Here is a 17,721-nt window from a genome sequence, read left to right as displayed (position 1 = left end):
AGTCTTTTTGATGATTCAACAATAAACATATATCGTTCACAAAATTGGTGAAGGGACTTTGTTATTGTCACCAAGCATGTAGACCAAATACGGGGATGAGGTGTTCGACGCGTTTCAAACCCCACTCGTTAAGGGGGTTCTCCTCAGGACCAATTGATTCTTAACCTTCGAACCACAACGTCTTTGAAAATCCAAAAGTGGCGGGTGATGTGATTTCACAACAAGGTGCACGTAGCGGCTGTGATCTGGAGGTCGACCGGCTAATGGCTTGCCGTCGGATCCATGCTTCTCCTTACTCCGTAGGTCACGTATTATTACTGTAAGGCGTGGGGCATCAGTCCTAGATTCCGCAATTCTGGTTAGTGACTCTGAAAGTCTGGACTATTACTTCCGGGTTTACGCCCTTTTTTTCTTTGATATTGTTGTACATATTGTATATAAAAGAATCAATTGTTTTCTCCTTGCACTAAAAATTGTGTTATACTACAAAACAAAAAGTCTAAATAAGAATAAATCTTTTTTCATTGCTAATGGCAGCAGGTTGTGATTGTTTAAATTCATGACAATTCCTAGGGCAGGGCAATTTTGCAATGGAGAGGAACCCCTAGGCAATGATCAGTCTACAACATGAACAGACCGTATATTTTAAACAAGTTGATGTATTAAACTCAGTGTAACCAACCAATTATTGTTTAAAAATTCACGATTTTAATTAATGTTTTTTAAAAATATGATGAAACAACAAATGAACATGTATCTATATTTATTTTAAAATTGCAAAGATAAAGCTTTCACACAAAATAACAATGTGCACAACCTATATGTAGACTAAAAAACACATTATACTTTCTTAAACACAATAATAAAAGAACACAATACGTATAATACAAAAACAAAATAGTTGCAGTGAGAGGGGTATTCTACGCGTAGGCGTGTTTCGGCGCACACTGCGCCTTCATCAGGAATGCCACACAAACAATAGTTTAACCCAACAATGTGGGGACTCAGTCCTTTTTATAACGATAAACAGATATGTACGCCTCAGAGGGACTGATCTATGTACCCTTTCTTAAATTTCCGTTCAAAAATCTGATAAAGATGGCAAGAAAAGATAATATCAGGTTGCCCACAATTTCAATAACCAAATCACTTTTGTTCCTGTAATAATGGGTTTGAACGTGTATTATGATTTCCTAGAACAGCAGGCAGTAGGTAACTCTCCGATGCAGTGCCTGCTGCAAAAACGCACCGTTGGGTTGCGTGCATAAGCCGAAAAGCAGTTCAAACCCATTATTGTAGGAACGAAAGTGATTTGGTTATTGAAATTGTGGGCAACCTGCTATTATCTTTTCTTGCCATCTTTATCATCTATCGTTTTTGACAAAATAATAGCCGGAATCTATTAAAGACCAATAGTGTAGAGTACAGTGTTTGTGTGGCATTCCTGATGAAGGCGCACAGTGTGCCAAAACCCGCGTAGAAGACCCATCTCACTGCCACTGTTTTGTTTTTGTATTATACGTATTGATTGTGTTCTTTTATAATTGTGTTTAAGAAAGTATAATGTGTTTTTTAGTCAACATATAGGTTGTACACATTGTTAATTTGTGTAAAAGCTTTATCATTGCAATTTTAAAATAAATATAGATACATGTTCATTTGATGTTTCATCATATTTGTAACAAATATTATTAAAACAGAGAATTTTTAAACAATATTTGGTTGTTTACCCTGAGTTCAATACATCAACTTAAAAAAAATATAATGTCTGTTCATGTTGTAGACTGATCATTGCCTAGGGGCTTCTCTCCATTACCTTGGGATGAAGAGGCCTTCACCACCAAACTTTCTGGGGTGCGGTGTTGGCTGAGGAACTTTGGGCCGCTGGCAGCATGCAATTGTCCTATTCACAGGTGCCCCTGTGCTAGGCATGGACCATGTTCCTAAAATTACGTCCATAAGTGCCTCCTTAAAGGGCAATAGGGGTTCAGAAGTGGAAGCCTCAGGCTGAAGCACTTCGGTTAGGAGATCAGTCCTGATCTGCACTGAGGGCAGCTCCAGTCCTAGGACCTCAGCTGCTCTCTTAATCACCATGGCATAGGACGCTCCCTCCTCTGTAGCCACTGTGGGCGGAGAGAGCATGCCAGTGTCTGGGGAAGTATCCAGACCACTGGCTTCCCCAAGTTCCCCTTACCAGTCCATTGTCTCCTCAGAGACATCCTGGTTCTCAAGAGGGTCTCCAGATTCCTCCCATTCCTCTCCTGAGCCCAGCACATCCACAAAGTGCTCTGGTGACAACATAGAACCCCAGGGTTCCGGCTCTGTGTTGTCACGAATGTGAGTGGGGCTTGGCCACAGACGGGCCTCGGCGACGTCACCGGCACCAACTCCAGATTCTACTCTGAGGAAGGTCGCGTTGGCACGGCCGACATCGACCCAGATCCGGGATCTGATCCCTGAGGCCCCACCAGCACCTTGGCCGGAGCCGACGGCTTCCAACCCGATGGGGCCCCATCCGACCCCACGAAGCCCGAGGGCTCACCAACAGGGTTGTTCCGCTCACATACGCGGCACATGGCCTCTTAAAACTCTTTAATTTGAGCAGGAGTCATTCTGGCTCTTGAAAAGGGTGGAAGGCGCGAAGTCGACTCTGGCTCTGGCTCCGCAGAACCATGCCTGGAGCGTCGGTGCTCCTTACCCTTCTCAATGACATGTCAGTTGAGGTGAAGTCAAAGTCCGGTTGGTCTTGTTCTTCTTCTTGTGCCTCTATCCCAAGTGTCCAGAGGATCTCGAATGGGAGGAAGAAAACTTAGGGCTCCGTGAGCCGTCCTGCGACATCTTCTTCGAATGAGACCGTAACCTCCGCGGAGTCTCGCTTGACTGTGACAACTGCCGGGCCGCAAGCAACTTCATCACTTGCTCCCTCTAGGTCTTCGGGGCCATCGCCGGACAGTCCGAACATGCCTTTGAATTGTGGTCGCGTTCAAGACACCACAGACATACATTGTAGGGATTGGTGACCGCCATCATGCGAGAACAAGTCCTGCATGGTTAGAAACCTGTCTTTCTCGAAGGCATCCCCTGCACACAAAGTCAAATCCAAAAATATCGACAAAAGTCGAGAAAAAGCCTACCAAAAAGTGGCAAAAGGGTAGCCCCTCCTGTATCAGCGCTTAACTGGTGCAGAAAGAAAGGAACTGACGTCTTCGCACCTGGGTGGCTCCTATATAGGCACCGCAATGTCATAACTGAAGCTGACGATGTCACACGGAGCAGAATGGAGCCAACCAATGTCGCACGCGGGGTATTTCTCAACAAAAGTTTCCAGATCCAGCATGACACCTGGGAAATTCAAAGGTAAGGAATCTGCAGCTAGAAATCAGATATTTACACCTACTAACAAAAATTAACATTTACACCTCATAATCTATCCTTCTGATACAATATATTCACTTCTGTTCACCCACTTTCATGCTAGCTATGTCTGTTTCACGGTCCACACTCCACTCTGCACTACTCCACTGTACCACTCCAATCTGCACCACTCCACTGTTCTCTATTACACTGTACTCCACTCCACAATATGCCTCTCACGTCCACGCTAATCCACTGTATTCCACTGCAGTCTACGCCACTCCACTCTGCACCACTCTACTGTATGCTATTAATCTCTACACCAAGCCAATCTTCAACACTTCAGTCTACATGACCCCACTGCAATCGCTGCCTCCCCTCTATGCTACTCTACACTATTCCACTGTACACAACTCCTCCATACAACACTACACTCTATGCTATTCCACTCTATGCCACTCTAGTGTTCACCACTCCACAGTATGCTATTCCACTGTACAACACTCTACTCTATGGCACTCCACTGTATGCTATTACACTCTATGCCACTGCACTTTACGCCACTCCAATGTATGCCACTCTACTCTACTACTCTGACCGACACTCCACTATACACCACTCCACTCATCGCTATTGCATATATGGCACTCCACGCTACGTCACGCTACTCTACACCACTATACTCACCATTATTCCACTCCAAACCACTTAGCAGTACCATTTTACGTTGTATGCCACCCCACTCTATGGCACTCCACTATAGGCTCAGAACCTCAATAGGAGCAAAGAGGGAAATACAAACAGGGTCGCCCTCCACTCAAAAGTTATAGAACAATCAAAAAGACCCTATCTGGGGGCATCAACAGGAGTCAGTGAGAAGAAAGAACAGCCATTACATACTGATAACTATTCCAAAGCCAACCCCAATTTGTGGGGGTACTTGCACTGATCTGCGCCCGACTTTTCTAAAAACCGACTTTCCTTGGCAGAAACATAGAACACCCAATAGTGTGACCCACCTAGGTCTAGCACATCACTCCACCATCAGGGTGTGGAAACACATTCTCATCAGAAAAAATGTGTGAGAAACAAGTGACACCTCACGGAAACACCACCATCGGGGAAACTGGTATGTAATTTCCAGACAAGCCCCTGTCTCATCATCGGTAGTCACTTGATTCCCAAAGAAAACGAAGAAAGTGTCCAAACACAAACAACACAAATATGTGACGAACTGTGGATAGCAGAGACAGTCTGCTAGTGACAAACATACAACATAAAAAAGTGCGTAAAAACACACAACACCCAGTTCCCTTAACAACCTTTATTCATAGGGACAAAGTTTGGGTGCTGTATCAATAAAAAGGCTGGTAGCTAGTCATGCATACCATTACCTAGTGCCAGTGCCGACATGTTTCACTGCCACATACTTTTAAGGCAGTTTCATAAGGGCTGCACTATATGCTGCCACTCCACTTTGGACACTCGTTCTTTTGTTTACCATAGACCACCTGGTTGATCATACCGGTTGCCTAGGGGATGGACAAGATGTATAGAACTCCCAACGTGAGATCACACCTTCCCTGTAGCCAAAAGCTTTTGTGCACGCTCTGTCACGCTCTGACAGAGCGTGTACGAAAGCTTTTGGCTACAGGGAAGGTGTGATCTCACGTTGGGAGTTCTATACATCTTGTCCATCCCCTAGGCCACCGGTATGATCAACCAGGTGGTCTATGGTAAACAAAAGAACGAGTGTCCAAAGTGGAGTGGCAGCATATAGTGCAGCCCTGATGAAACTGCCTTAAAAGTATGTGGCAGTGAAACATGTCGGCACTGGCACTAGGTAATGGTATGCATGACTAGCTACCAGCCTTTTTATTGATACAGCACCCAAACTGTGTCCCTATGAATAAAGGTTGTTAAGGGAACTGGGTGTTGTGTGTTTTTACGCACTTTTTTATGTTGTATGTTTGTCACTAGCAGACTGTCTCTGCTATCCACAGTTCGTCACATATTTGTGTTGTTTGTGTTTGGACACTTTCTTCGTTTTCTTTGGGAATCAAGTGACTACCGATGATGAGACAGGGGCTTGTCTGGAAATTACATACCAGTTACCCCGATGGTGGTGTTTCCGTGAGGTGTCACTTGTTTCTGACACATTTTTTCTGATGAGAATGTGTTTCCACACCCTGATGGTGGAGTGATGTGCTAGACCTAGGTGGGTCACACTATTGGGTGTTCTATGTTTCTGCCAAGGAAAGTCGGTTTTTAGAAAAGTCGGGCGCAGATCAGTGCAAGTACCCCCACAAATTGGGGTTGGCTTTGGAAGAGTTATCAGTACGTAATGGCTGTTCTTTCTTCTCACTGACTCCTGTTGACGCCCCCAGATAGGGTCTTTTTGATTGTTCTATAACTCCACTATAGGCCACTGCAGTCTACGCTATCCCACTTCACACAACTCCACTGTACACTATTACACTGTATGCCACTGCAGTCTACCCCATTTCACTCTACCCCACTCTACTCCACAGCACTCCACTCTATAGGCTACTAGTCCACACAACTCCACTCTAGGGCACTGTTGTTTATGCTATTCCACAGTACTCTCCTCTACTCTATCCCATTCCACCCAACACTATTCCATTCTACAGTCTTCACTCAAAACTATTCTACTGTATGCTACTACACTGAAATGAAATGAAATGAAATAAAGTATTTATAGAGCGCACGGTGGCCAACGGCTTCCTGGCGCTGAGAGCTCTACTGAACAGAACAGACAGGGCCGAGGAATTTAACAGGGGTAGGCCTGGGCAAACAAGAATGTTTTGAGCGCTTTACGGAAGTGTGAGAAAATAGGGATAGAGCGCATGGAGAGAGGGAGAGAATTCCAAAACCGGGGGGCAAGAACAGAGAATCTGGTTCCACCAGTGCGGGATTTGCGAAAGCGGGGAATAGTGAGGAGGGCAGAGGTAGACGAACGGAGGGTACGGGCAGGGGTATGAGTGGAAACCAAGGAATTGATGAACGCTGGAGCAGAGCGATCAACAGCCCGAAAGACTAGGCATCCTAGTTTAAACAGGGATCTCTGTAAGACGGGGAGCCAGTGAAGAGATTTGAGGACAGGAGTGATATGATGAGTTTTGGGAAAATGAAAAATAAGTCGGGCAGCCTGATTTTGGATTGCTTGGAGACGACGGATTTCGTAGGCAGGAATACCCACGAACAAGCTATTTCCATAATCAAGGCGGGAGGTAATGAGGGCAGAAATAATAATTTTGAGGGAATCAAGGGAAAAGAAGCGGGAGATCTTACGAATCAAACGAAGGGAAAGAAAGCAGGAAGACACTACAGAGCTGACCTGGTCGTGCATTGAAAGGTCACAACTGACCTTAATGCCCAGTGTTTTAACAGACGGAACAGGGATAGGAGGGGGACCAAAAATAGGGGGCCAAAAAGCGGAGGACCAAGGGCTGGATGAGCCACCAGTCAAGACAAGCTCAGTCTTATCTGGGTTGAGCTTGAGATGATTGGCGCTCATCCACCTGGAAATAAAAACCAGAGTGGAGCGAAAGAAAGATAGAGAATGGGGGGAAGAAAGATCAAAGACGAGCTGGAGGTCATCTGCGTAGTTGTACACAGAGACCCCCAGACCGAGGAGAGAAACAATAAGGGGACGGATGTAAAGGTTGAAAAGAAGAGGGGAGAGAGAGGAACCTTGGGGAACCCCACATGACACCGGGAGGGGAGAGGCAGAGAAACCAGAAAGGTGAACAGCTTGTGAGCGTCCTAGAAGAAAGAAAGTAATCCAGGAGAGAGCAGGGCCCCGAATGCCCGCTGCGCTGACACGGTCAAGGAGGATGGAATGATCGACCGTGTCAAACGCAGTGGACAGATCCAGAAGAACTAAAGCTTGAGGGGAGTTGGTGTCGGCCTTGGCCTTCAGCTCATCAAGGACTGCGAGCACCACTGACTCGGTCGAATGGCCCGAGCGGAAGCCAGCTTGGTGGGAAGCGAGGAGATGGTTCTGCTCAATATAGGAGGAAAGACAGGAAGTGACATAGCTTTCGAGAATTTTGGCAAGATAAGGAAGAAGAGAAATGGGTCTGAAATTAGAAGGGAGGGAAGAATCAAGGCCAGGTTTTTTAAGGATGGGAAAAACAATCGCAGATTTAAATGAAGAGGGAACCAAGCCAGTTGAAAGGGAAGCATTGAGAAAAGAAAGAGGAGTGGTAGGACAAGAGGTGAAAAGAGTTCTCAGCACACGAGCAGGGGCGCAATCGGCAGGGGAGCCTGACTTGACTTTGATAAGTAAGGCTAAAAAAGAGTCCAAGGAAATAGGCGGGAAGGAAGCGAAGGAAGAGTTAGGCGCGAGAAGGACGGAATGAAGGGGAGGGGAGGGAGTGAAAGGAATATTGGATTTAATTTTAACGATCTTCTCGATAAAGAAGTAGTTTAAAGAAGAACAGAGGGCCTGGGAGGGGATGAGCTTGGGGCAGACACGGTCAGAGGTGGCCAAATTAGTGACCAAGGAAAAGATCTCTTTAGATTTATTAGCAGATAAGGCTACCTGCTCAGAGAAATACTTGGTCTTAGACGCAAGAATAGCTTTCTTGTAATCATTAAGGAGATGTTTATATTTAACCTTAAGATCGGGGCAATAGCTGCGGCGCCAGGGACGCTCAGAGCGTCTGAGTTTCAATTTGAGGGCCTTGAGATCAGAATTGAACCACTTATGGGCCTCATGTGGGCGAACAGACCTGACTATTTTCAGAGGGGCAACTAAATCACACCCAGAAGATAGCCAGTTGCTAACTGCATCGGCCTGAAGATCGAGAGAAAGGCCGTTGAGGTCAGGAGGAGATGAAGCCAAGGAAAGGGAGAGGGAAGGGATGTCCACACGATTCCAGCTGCGTGCAAAGATGTTCTTAGGGCGAGAAGGTTTGTGAGGGGAACCAAGATTAATAGTAAAGAAAATAAGAGAGTGATCAGACCAGGTGCAAGGGAGGATGCTAGGGGGAGAAACAATGTCCTGGGATGACCCGACTTGGTCCAAAGTATGACCAAGATTATGGGTGGGAGCAGAAACATGGGACAGAAGGTTAAGACACGAGAGGGTGGCCGTGAAATCCCTGGATGCCAAATCCTCCCTAGGGTCACCGGGCCAATAGTTGAAGTCTCCCAGCAGGAGAACCAAGGAGTTGTTAACTACTAGGGTAGCAAGGAGCTCCTGCAGGGAGGCCACAAACAAAGGCATGCTCAAGGGTGGGCGGTACACCAGGACAACTGTCAGAGGGGCGGGGAGGTTAGTGGAGCGGGCGACCAAAAAATCCACTCCAGCTATAGAAGATTGAGGGAGAAGCTGGAATTGGAAACTGGCCCGAACAATCATGGCTACACCCCCTCCGATCCTGCCGTCAGGGCGGTCAGCCCGGAGGGCATAGTAGGAATCGGGGAGGATGGCCAGGATATCAGGGAGTGAAGCCTCTGAGAACCAAGTTTCTGTTAAAAACAGAATATCAGGGGAATCGGAGGTAAGAAGGTTAAATAATTGCAGTTGATGTTTGCCTGCTGAACGGGTGTTAAGGAGGCAGGCAGAGGCAATATGGGAGGAAGAAGGTATGGTTGTAAAAAGCATAGGATCCTGGGAGGGCAAGGAGGGAGTAGCACACGGGGAAGTGGCACAGTCAAGATAGGGGATGTAGATACCTAGGGAAGTGAGATGCTGCGTGAGGGAATGGGGAAGGGGCACATCGGCAGAGCAGGAAAGAAGTTGCACGGAGGAATATACTAGTGAAAGGGCAGGGGCTGTGGCACCTGGTCCCGGCCTGTCGCGGACGGGCGCAGACGGGCTTAACTTAGGCGCAACTTCGGCGCGCCTTCATCGCGCCCGCTGCGCGGCCGGGATAGGGGAGCCATAAAATAAGCCACCGGAAGTGATGGGGGCGTGGCAGGGGGGGGAGGGACAGAGGAACTGCCCCACCAACCACAGAGCAGCCCAAGATGTACACTGTACATCACTCCACTGTATGCCACTCCACTCTACACCACTCCACTCTATTCCACTCCACCCTACGCTACTCCATTGAATGCTTGCAAGAGGTGTGGTGCAGCGGCCAGGGCTGCTGACTTTGGAGCACAGGGGAACGGTTCGATCCCCGGCTCCGGCACCAGCTCAGCTCAGCACCATGTGACTCTGGGCAATAGCTCACTTAATTTCCACAACGGCCCCTAGTGCATTGAGACCCGTAAGGGTGAGTAGTTGCGCTTTACAAATACGGATTTATTGCTATTCCACTGTAGTCACCACACTCTATAATGCTCCGCTCTACACCACTGCGCTGTAAATTAGTGCACTGTACTCTGTTCACCATATGCCACTCACCTCGATGCCACTCTACTGTATGCTACTACAGTGTATTCCACTCCACTGTATGCAACTCCACTCTATTCTATTCCACTGTATGCCTCACCATTATACGCTATTTCACTGTACCCCACTCCACTCTACGCCGCTCCACTCTACGCCACTGAACTCTACCCTATTCCAATCTATGCCACTTCACTCTATGCCGCGTGAGCCTATGCCAGTATGCTGTATGCTACCCCATTCTATGCTCTTCCACTCTATACTATTCCACAATGTGCAACTCCTGTCTACTCCACTCTTTGCTGTTCCACTTTACAGCACTCCATTGTATGCCCCTGCATTATACACCATTCCACTCTATGCCACTACACTCTATGCCACTTCACTCTACGCTACTCCACTGTATGTCATTACACTCTAACCCACTCTACTCTTCACCACTCCATTGTATGCTATTCCACGTTATGCCACTCCCCTTTATGCGACTCCACAAGTCTCCACTGTATGCAATTGCATTCTATGCCACTCCATTGTAAACCATTCCACTCTAAGTCACTACACTGTACCCCACTTCACTCTACGCCACTCCACTATATGCTATTCCACTCTATACCACTACACTCCATGCAGTTCAGCTGATGCCCGTCCACTCTATCCTACTCCATTCTATGCTACTTCACTCTATACTATTCCAAAATATGCAACTCCTGTCTACTCAGTTCCCCTTTATTGCACTCTATGCCACTCCATTGTCCACCATTCCACTCTAAGTCACTCCATTTTAACCCACTTCACTCTATGCCACTTCACTATATGCTAGTCTACTGTATGCAACTACACTCTATGCCACTCAACTCTACATTATTCAAATCTACCCCAATCCACTTTGTGCTATTCCACTGTACGCAACACCACTCTATGCTACTGCACTTTTACGCTGTTCCACTGAACGCCACTCCACTCTACCCAACTCAATGCCACTTCACTGTATTGCATTCCTCTGCACACTACTGCACTTGACAGCACTACACTCTATGGTGCTCCTCTCTATGCTATTCCACTCTACCGCACTCTACACCACTCCACTGTATGCTACTCCACTCTATGCCACTCTACGCCAATCACTGTTTGATCGTTCACTGTATATGGCACTCTATTGTACACTACTAGACTCTTCGATGCTCCAGACTACTCATCTCTACTCTACAATAATTCAGTATGTATCACTCCACTGTATGCCACCACACTGTAAACCACTCCACTCTACACTATTACACTGTATGCCACTCCAGTCTACGCCAATCCATTTTAAGCTATTTCGCTGTATGAGACTCCATTGTATGCTACTACACTGTGCACCATTAGACACTATGCTATTCCACTGTATACCATTCCACTTTACTCCACTCCATTCTACACCACTCTACTATACACCATTCCACTGTATGCCACTTGAATCTACCTTATTCCTTTGTATGCCACTCCACTCTACACTACACCACTGTACACCACTACAGTCAATGCTATTCCAGTCTACACCACCCTACTCTAGGCTAATCCACTGCATGACCCTCCACTCTATGCCAGTAAAGTCTAGGTTATTCCACTCTACTGCACTCCACTCTACGCTACTCCACTCTTCGCTACTCCACTCTACATTATTATTACACTGTACACCACTGCACTCTACCTCACTGCAGTCTACCCCTCCACTCTACATTATTCCACTCTGTGCACTACTGCACTCTACTTCACTCCACTTCATTGTACTCTATTACACTGTACTCCACTCCATTCTACGGTATTCCAGTGTATGGCACTCCAAATTACGCAACTACTCAATATGCCACTCCACTCCACACTATTCCTCTGTATGCCACTCCAATCTATGTTTTTCCACTCTATGCCAATGCACTGTATATCACTCCATTGTGCGATACTCCACTTTCCCCCACACCGTTCAATGCTATTCCATTGTATGCAACTCTAGTGTACGTCACTCCACTCTATGCTATTCCACTTTATGCAACTCCATTCGATGCCACTCCACTGTACACTATTCCACTGTAAGGCACACCACTGTACCACTCAACTCTATGCCACTCCACTCTACACCACTCCACTCTGCACTATTTCGCTCTATGCCACTCCATTCGATGTCACTCCACTCTAAAGCATTTACTACATGCCACCACAGTCTGTGCTGCTCAATTGCATGCCGTTCCACTGCATAGATTTCTAGTGTTTGCTTCTTTACTCATAGCTATTACACTGTCCGCCACTCCACTGTACTCCACTCCACTATATTCTATTCCACGGTACACCACTTCTCTGTCTGCCACTGGAGTTTACGTCACTCCACTCTGCACTATTCTACTGCATACCACCACACTTTACCTCACTCCGCTCTATTTCACTCCACTCTGCCACTCTACTCCACACTATTTCACTGAACGCCACTCTACTCCACGGTATTCCACTCCACTCCATGCTATTCGACTGTACACCATTCTACTGTACCATTCTCCACTCTACGCCACACAGCTCTACACCACTTCACTGTCCACTGTACATCACTCCACTTGATCACACTGCACTCTACTTCACTATACAACACTACACTCTATGACACTACCCTCCACAGTCCTGTATTTTTAAAATCCATTTGTATTGAAATAAAAAACATTGAAATTCAATTAAAAAAACAAAGTTTACACCTTTGGTATATTTAGGAACACCTTATTTATACTTTCTATACAAACCAAACCTAAACTACACAAAGATTACAAATTCTAAAGGTATACCTTAAATATATAATATATGCACCACCTGGTGGGGCTGTGCCCAACACTTCCCCCATCCTGTCATTGATGGCCCATCCAGGATCACCTAATTGTCCTATTGTGTAGCTATCTGCAAGGAACATGTAAAGTCCATCTGTCAACTACACCCAGTCATGTGACACAGGAACACAGACTGCAGGCACTAAATAGGGCATGAAAAGTTATCTTTCTTAAAGTGACATTTAAAAAATATTACAGTTTCTCTGACATTAACCATGAATTTTTCATCTGTTCCCAATCAAAATTGAGCACTTATTAAATATAATAAGGTAACCCAATATAATCCTTTGGGAGCGGTAGTGAAAAAACGAATGTAGAAGTTTTTCGCTAACAGGACAAGTAAAACATGAAAGTACATGCCCTACCTTTTAACAACAATGCACCCTACACTATGGGCTGCCTAGTGCCCACCTTAGTGGTGACTTATATGCAATAACAGTAACGTTTAAGGCTTGGCAAAGTGGTTCTATTGCCAAGATGGCAGTTTAAATCTGCTTGCAGGCTGCAGTGGCAGTTCTGGGAAATGTTTTAAGAGGCTACGTAAATGGTAAGTACTGCAGACCAACTAGTAGCATTTGTTTTACAGGCCCTGGTTATATGGGATACTACTTTACTAGGGACGTACTAATAACTTAAATTGATTATAAGCCAATGAGGTGTAAGTCAATTTTACCATGTTTTAGGGAGTAAGCACAAGCACTGTTAGCACTGGTTAGCAGTGGTAAAGCGCAGAGAGACCTAAAACCAACATAACCAAAATGCAGAAAAATAGGGGGAGAAGGCAAAAAGTGTTGGGTGGGGGGGAATGACCACCCTAAGGCTGGCACATCTTATGGGTGACATCTTCATGTTTATTTTCATAGTATTATTTAATATTACTAGCTAAGTAAATTAATGTTTGTATTACTCTTTTTAAAACTGAGCGGCAGTGTTTCATTTCCTCTTCAAGGACTGCTTTTAAGAGTCCGAGTGAGCATATCTATTCATTCTGCATGAGTACGTGTCAGAGACATTACACAAAATAAATAGACCTCCCTGTCCCTGCAGAATGTGGTGAGGAGCACATTAGACTCCTGCACATCGCAGATATCCACAGGCTTTAGGCTAATGGCACCCCCCTGGAGTGTGCAGGGCCCCTTTTCAGGGGCTGGAGGAGCATGTGTCACGCCCCTGCTACGCATACATATCATTCCAGTAAGGCTATTTCTATTATTTTGAATGCTCAGAGTGGTTGACCTTTTTTCATTGCTCTCTTATAGGTTTGCAAGAACTACTTGGGTCGTGTATACTTGTATTTGGTGAATGGCTGTGAGGTAGCTGACATAGGCAGTGAAGTGGATAATTTCACATTCGAGCAACTTTTTGTAGCTGTACAGGAAAGTATTGGAATCCTTTTCGATGAACTTGAAGAAGAAAAGCAGAAGGTAATGCATCTCCAATGATTCATTTGTTGTCATTTGATCAAATCATAGTATTAATAGGATCTGGCATTTTGTATTTTAGAAAGAATTGTTATATTAAGAATTTGCCATCTTTGGGTTTTCTTTACAGCTCAGAAGTAGCACATAGATTTGATCTAATACCTGTAAATAGAAGTAGCTATAAGATATCCATGCTCAACCTTCTGTCTGTAGTTATGCAACTAATATTAACTGCAGGCTTGCAATGGAAATATAATAAATTAATCTTTCCAAGGAAGTAATTAAAATAATGTATTCTCATATAATATTAATCTAACTTCATTTTATCATAAAACTAGAATATGACACAGAGACTTTAAAAATGTACTTGCTTGAGGAAGTATGTTTGTAGGATAGCAAAATAGCAAAGGCATTGTAACGCTACATGCTTTATGTTATTCAGGGTAAATGTCATCATTCACATCCAATCTTTTACAATGCAAATCTGTCTTTTATGAGCAGTGATCATTGAGCATTTTACACTCTTCAAAAATAAACATGGCCTCATTTAAAATGGCACCAGAAAATCTTATATTCTCTCAAAGGTTTTGGGGGACTCCAACCCTGAGAAATGTATCAGGGAAGTGAGCAGGAAAATGATTGGCACTGTTGCTGCTTCATATACGTGAGAGAGATGTGGTGGGGATCTGATCTGAACTGGCCTATCCGGAATTACATATATTTCTCAAGTTACCAAGGACTGAGAAAGGCTTTAAGGAGAACATAGGTACCATAGAGCAAATAATGTAGGAGAAACCCAGGGTCTGTGAAAAGTTGGCTATTTATGGAGAGTTTGATGTTACGATCTGAGATGTTACAGCATATATATTTGTGAATAGACTCAAATGCTCAATGTTTATTTCCTCACAGGTATAGTATTGCAAAACGGGTGCAAGACAATTTTAATATGTGTTCATAGAAAAAGGAAGGTGCACTCCAATAAAGTCAGTTGCGCAAAAAGAGTTTTTTGAAAGTTCTTTTCTTTATTCATATTCCATCTTTTCATAAAAACGGCACAGCCAACGCGTTTTGTTCCCCTAGTGCCACAGGAACTTCGTCAGGGCTTACGCAGAGAACACCTTGGAAATGGTGATCTCAGTCAGTTAGGTAAGGGTCCTCACTACGAAGCGTCACCAGGCTGAAATCGTCCCGGGTGTTCACGTTCTCGAACTGGTCAGACAGTCCGCATCAAAGGATGCTTCAAAAGATAGTATCAGCATTCAGTGGTAAATAATTATTTTCTTCCTGTAACGGGAGTCCTCCTATATTTAAAATGATCAAGGAACAATCCCAGAGTAATCTCTGTATCTTATAAAGAGCTCCGCAAACAAAAGAAGAGGACCGGATTCGTGAGTATATGCCTCAGTAAAAATTATATATTACCCCGTATCTCAAGGATCTTGCCCAAAGATACTAAATGAGTGTAAAGATGTACCTCTCACAAGGGTTCAGCGGAGCAGGACTACCATCTCATTGGTGCCTAAAATAGAGCACTGTTGTGAAAACAAGGAACAATAGGTAGAAGGGATTCTTCAGTCCTTGCCGGCTACCCAATATATCGGACCTATCGGACCTATGCGCCTTATCACAGGTGCTGGGGGTTCGCTTCATCAATATCACGTGCGGAACACTTACAAGGTGTACACCGGGTCATAACGTGGGAGAAGAATCCCTTCTACCCACTGTTCCTTGTTTTCGCAACGGTGCTCTATTTTCTGCGTAAGCCCTGACGAAGTTCCCGTGGCACTAGGGGAACGAAATGCGTTGGCTGTGCCGTTTTTATGAAAAGATGGAATATGAATAAAGAAAACTTTCCAAAAACTTTTTCTATGAACATTTGTTTTTTTTACACCTTTTGGCAGCAGGTGTTGGGAGAAGTTGCACCAGCATATATTTGAAACAGACAGAATGAATGTGCTTGACCTTGGTCTGCTGCTGTGCCTTTTGTAAGTTTTAATATTTGACTGGTAGACTCAGCAGAATTTGGCTTAGCCATATTCCTAAGGGCAGTTTTCAAGGTCAGTCAAAGTGTCCTATTGCTTAAAAGTGAATGCCTTATTATTTGTGACCAAGTTAGGATGTTGACAATTGAGGTGGAAAGGCAGATATGCTCATGGCGTGTACCTAGTCCCACTCCCTCTCACCTATCTCCTCACATTGCAATTCCAGGCCACCACCTCAGGGACTGCCTGTCTTGCTGGAAGGTGAATTCCTGCACTGGATAGCAGCTTGCGGATTTCCAACAGATGACAAGCATTGAGGGAGAGGCAGATATCCTATATCTTGCCTCCTCAGGCTCCATTGGCTCCACCTCCTGATTTTGGGGTTGTGTGCCATTTGATTGGAAACCGCAAGAGCTCTTGGCATACATTGTTTGAATGTTGGTATATAGTACAGGTGTGGCCTGTGAAGAGATGGAAATATCTAGTGCTGAAGCCTCATTGGTGGGTCCTGTAGCGTAGTGCCCAATTTTGAGCTCAATGGTGTCTTTGCCTCATACATCACAAGAAACGTTTTACTTCACTGCCATTATTTTATCTCCCAGCCATAACCAATCTTCAATTTAAAAGCTGCCCCTTATCTCTTCCCTTTGAAGACTTTAAGCCCAAGCTAAAAGAGTCTCAGTAACATACACCTTTTTTACTACATCCATATTAATTCTGTTGGTCAGCTTTGAACCAATAAATTAGGGCGTATTGGAGAGGTTTGCGTCACCAGACCTGACAAAGGAGGATAACCAGTGTTATAAACTGGGTCTCTATCTAGTTGGCAAAGGTACGCACTCTATCCAAGTAGGGTCCACAATCTTAGTCAGAGTAAGTCGGTCACACACCATATAATAACCTGTGCTCACCCTCTGGTAGCTTGGCACAGAGCAGGCAGGCTTAACTTAAAAGTCAATGTGTATCAATCAATCAATCATAGGCATTTATAGAGCGCTCTACTTACCCGGAGGGTCTCAAGGCGCTAGGGGGGGGGGGGGGGTGCTGCTACTGCCCGAACAGCCAGGTCTTGAGCTTCTTCCTGAAGGCGAGGTGGTCTTGGGTCAGGCGCAGGTGGGTCGGGAGGGAGTTCCAGGTCTTGGCGGCCAGGTAGGAGAAGGACCTTCCTCCTGTTGTCGTTCTTCGGATGCGGGGGACGGCGGCGAGGGCGTGACTGGCTGATCGGAGGTGTCGTTTGGGAGCGTAGAAGTTGATGCGGTTGTTGAGGTAGCTTGGGCCTTGATCGTGAAGAGCTTTGTGTGCGTGGGTAAGGAGACGGAAGGTGATTCTCTTGTTGACCGGGAGCCAGTGCAGGTCTCTTAGGTGTCCGGAGATGTGGCTGTGTCGTGGGATGTCGAGGATGAGTCTGGCTGAGGCGTTCTGGATCCGTTGGAGTCTCTTATGGAGCTTGGCGGTGGTTCCGGCGTAGAGGGCGTTGCCGTAGTCCAGTCGGCTGGTGACGAGTGCCTGGGTGACAGTCTTCCTGGTCTCGGTGGGGATCCACCGGAAGATCTTCCGTAGCATGCGCAGGGTGTTGAAGCATGACGAGGAGACGGCGTTGACTTGCTTGGTCATGGAGAGGGAGGAGTCCAGGATGAAGCCCAGGTTGCGTGCGTGGTCTGTCGGTTTGGGTGCGGTGCCCAGGGCGGGGGGCCACCAGGAGTCGTCCCAGGTGGAGGGCGAGGATCCCAGGATGAGGACTTCCGTCTTGTCCG

At 45.6% G+C, this 17,721-nt stretch overlaps 1 protein-coding gene across 2 annotated transcripts in view; it reads left to right on the top strand.

Moving 5' to 3' along the window:
• CCDC171 (coiled-coil domain containing 171) overlaps window positions 1–17,721 on the top strand; it is a 2,807,212-nt gene that overhangs the window by 1,425,055 nt on the left and 1,364,436 nt on the right. For both annotated transcript variants that reach the window (XM_078675985.1, XM_078675986.1), the window contains one exon: window positions 13,824–13,988. In XM_078675985.1, the coding sequence (XP_078532111.1) occupies window positions 13,824–13,988 (165 nt within the window). The remainder of the gene's footprint in view (window positions 1–13,823; window positions 13,989–17,721) is intronic.

Source organism: Lissotriton helveticus, chromosome 2_1, assembly GCF_964261635.1.
Source record: "Lissotriton helveticus chromosome 2_1, aLisHel1.1, whole genome shotgun sequence".
Classification (NCBI taxonomy): Eukaryota; Metazoa; Chordata; class Amphibia; order Caudata; family Salamandridae; genus Lissotriton; species Lissotriton helveticus.
The sequence above is the reverse complement of the archived record's forward strand: the minus strand, read 5'-3'. Positions and strand labels throughout refer to the sequence as shown.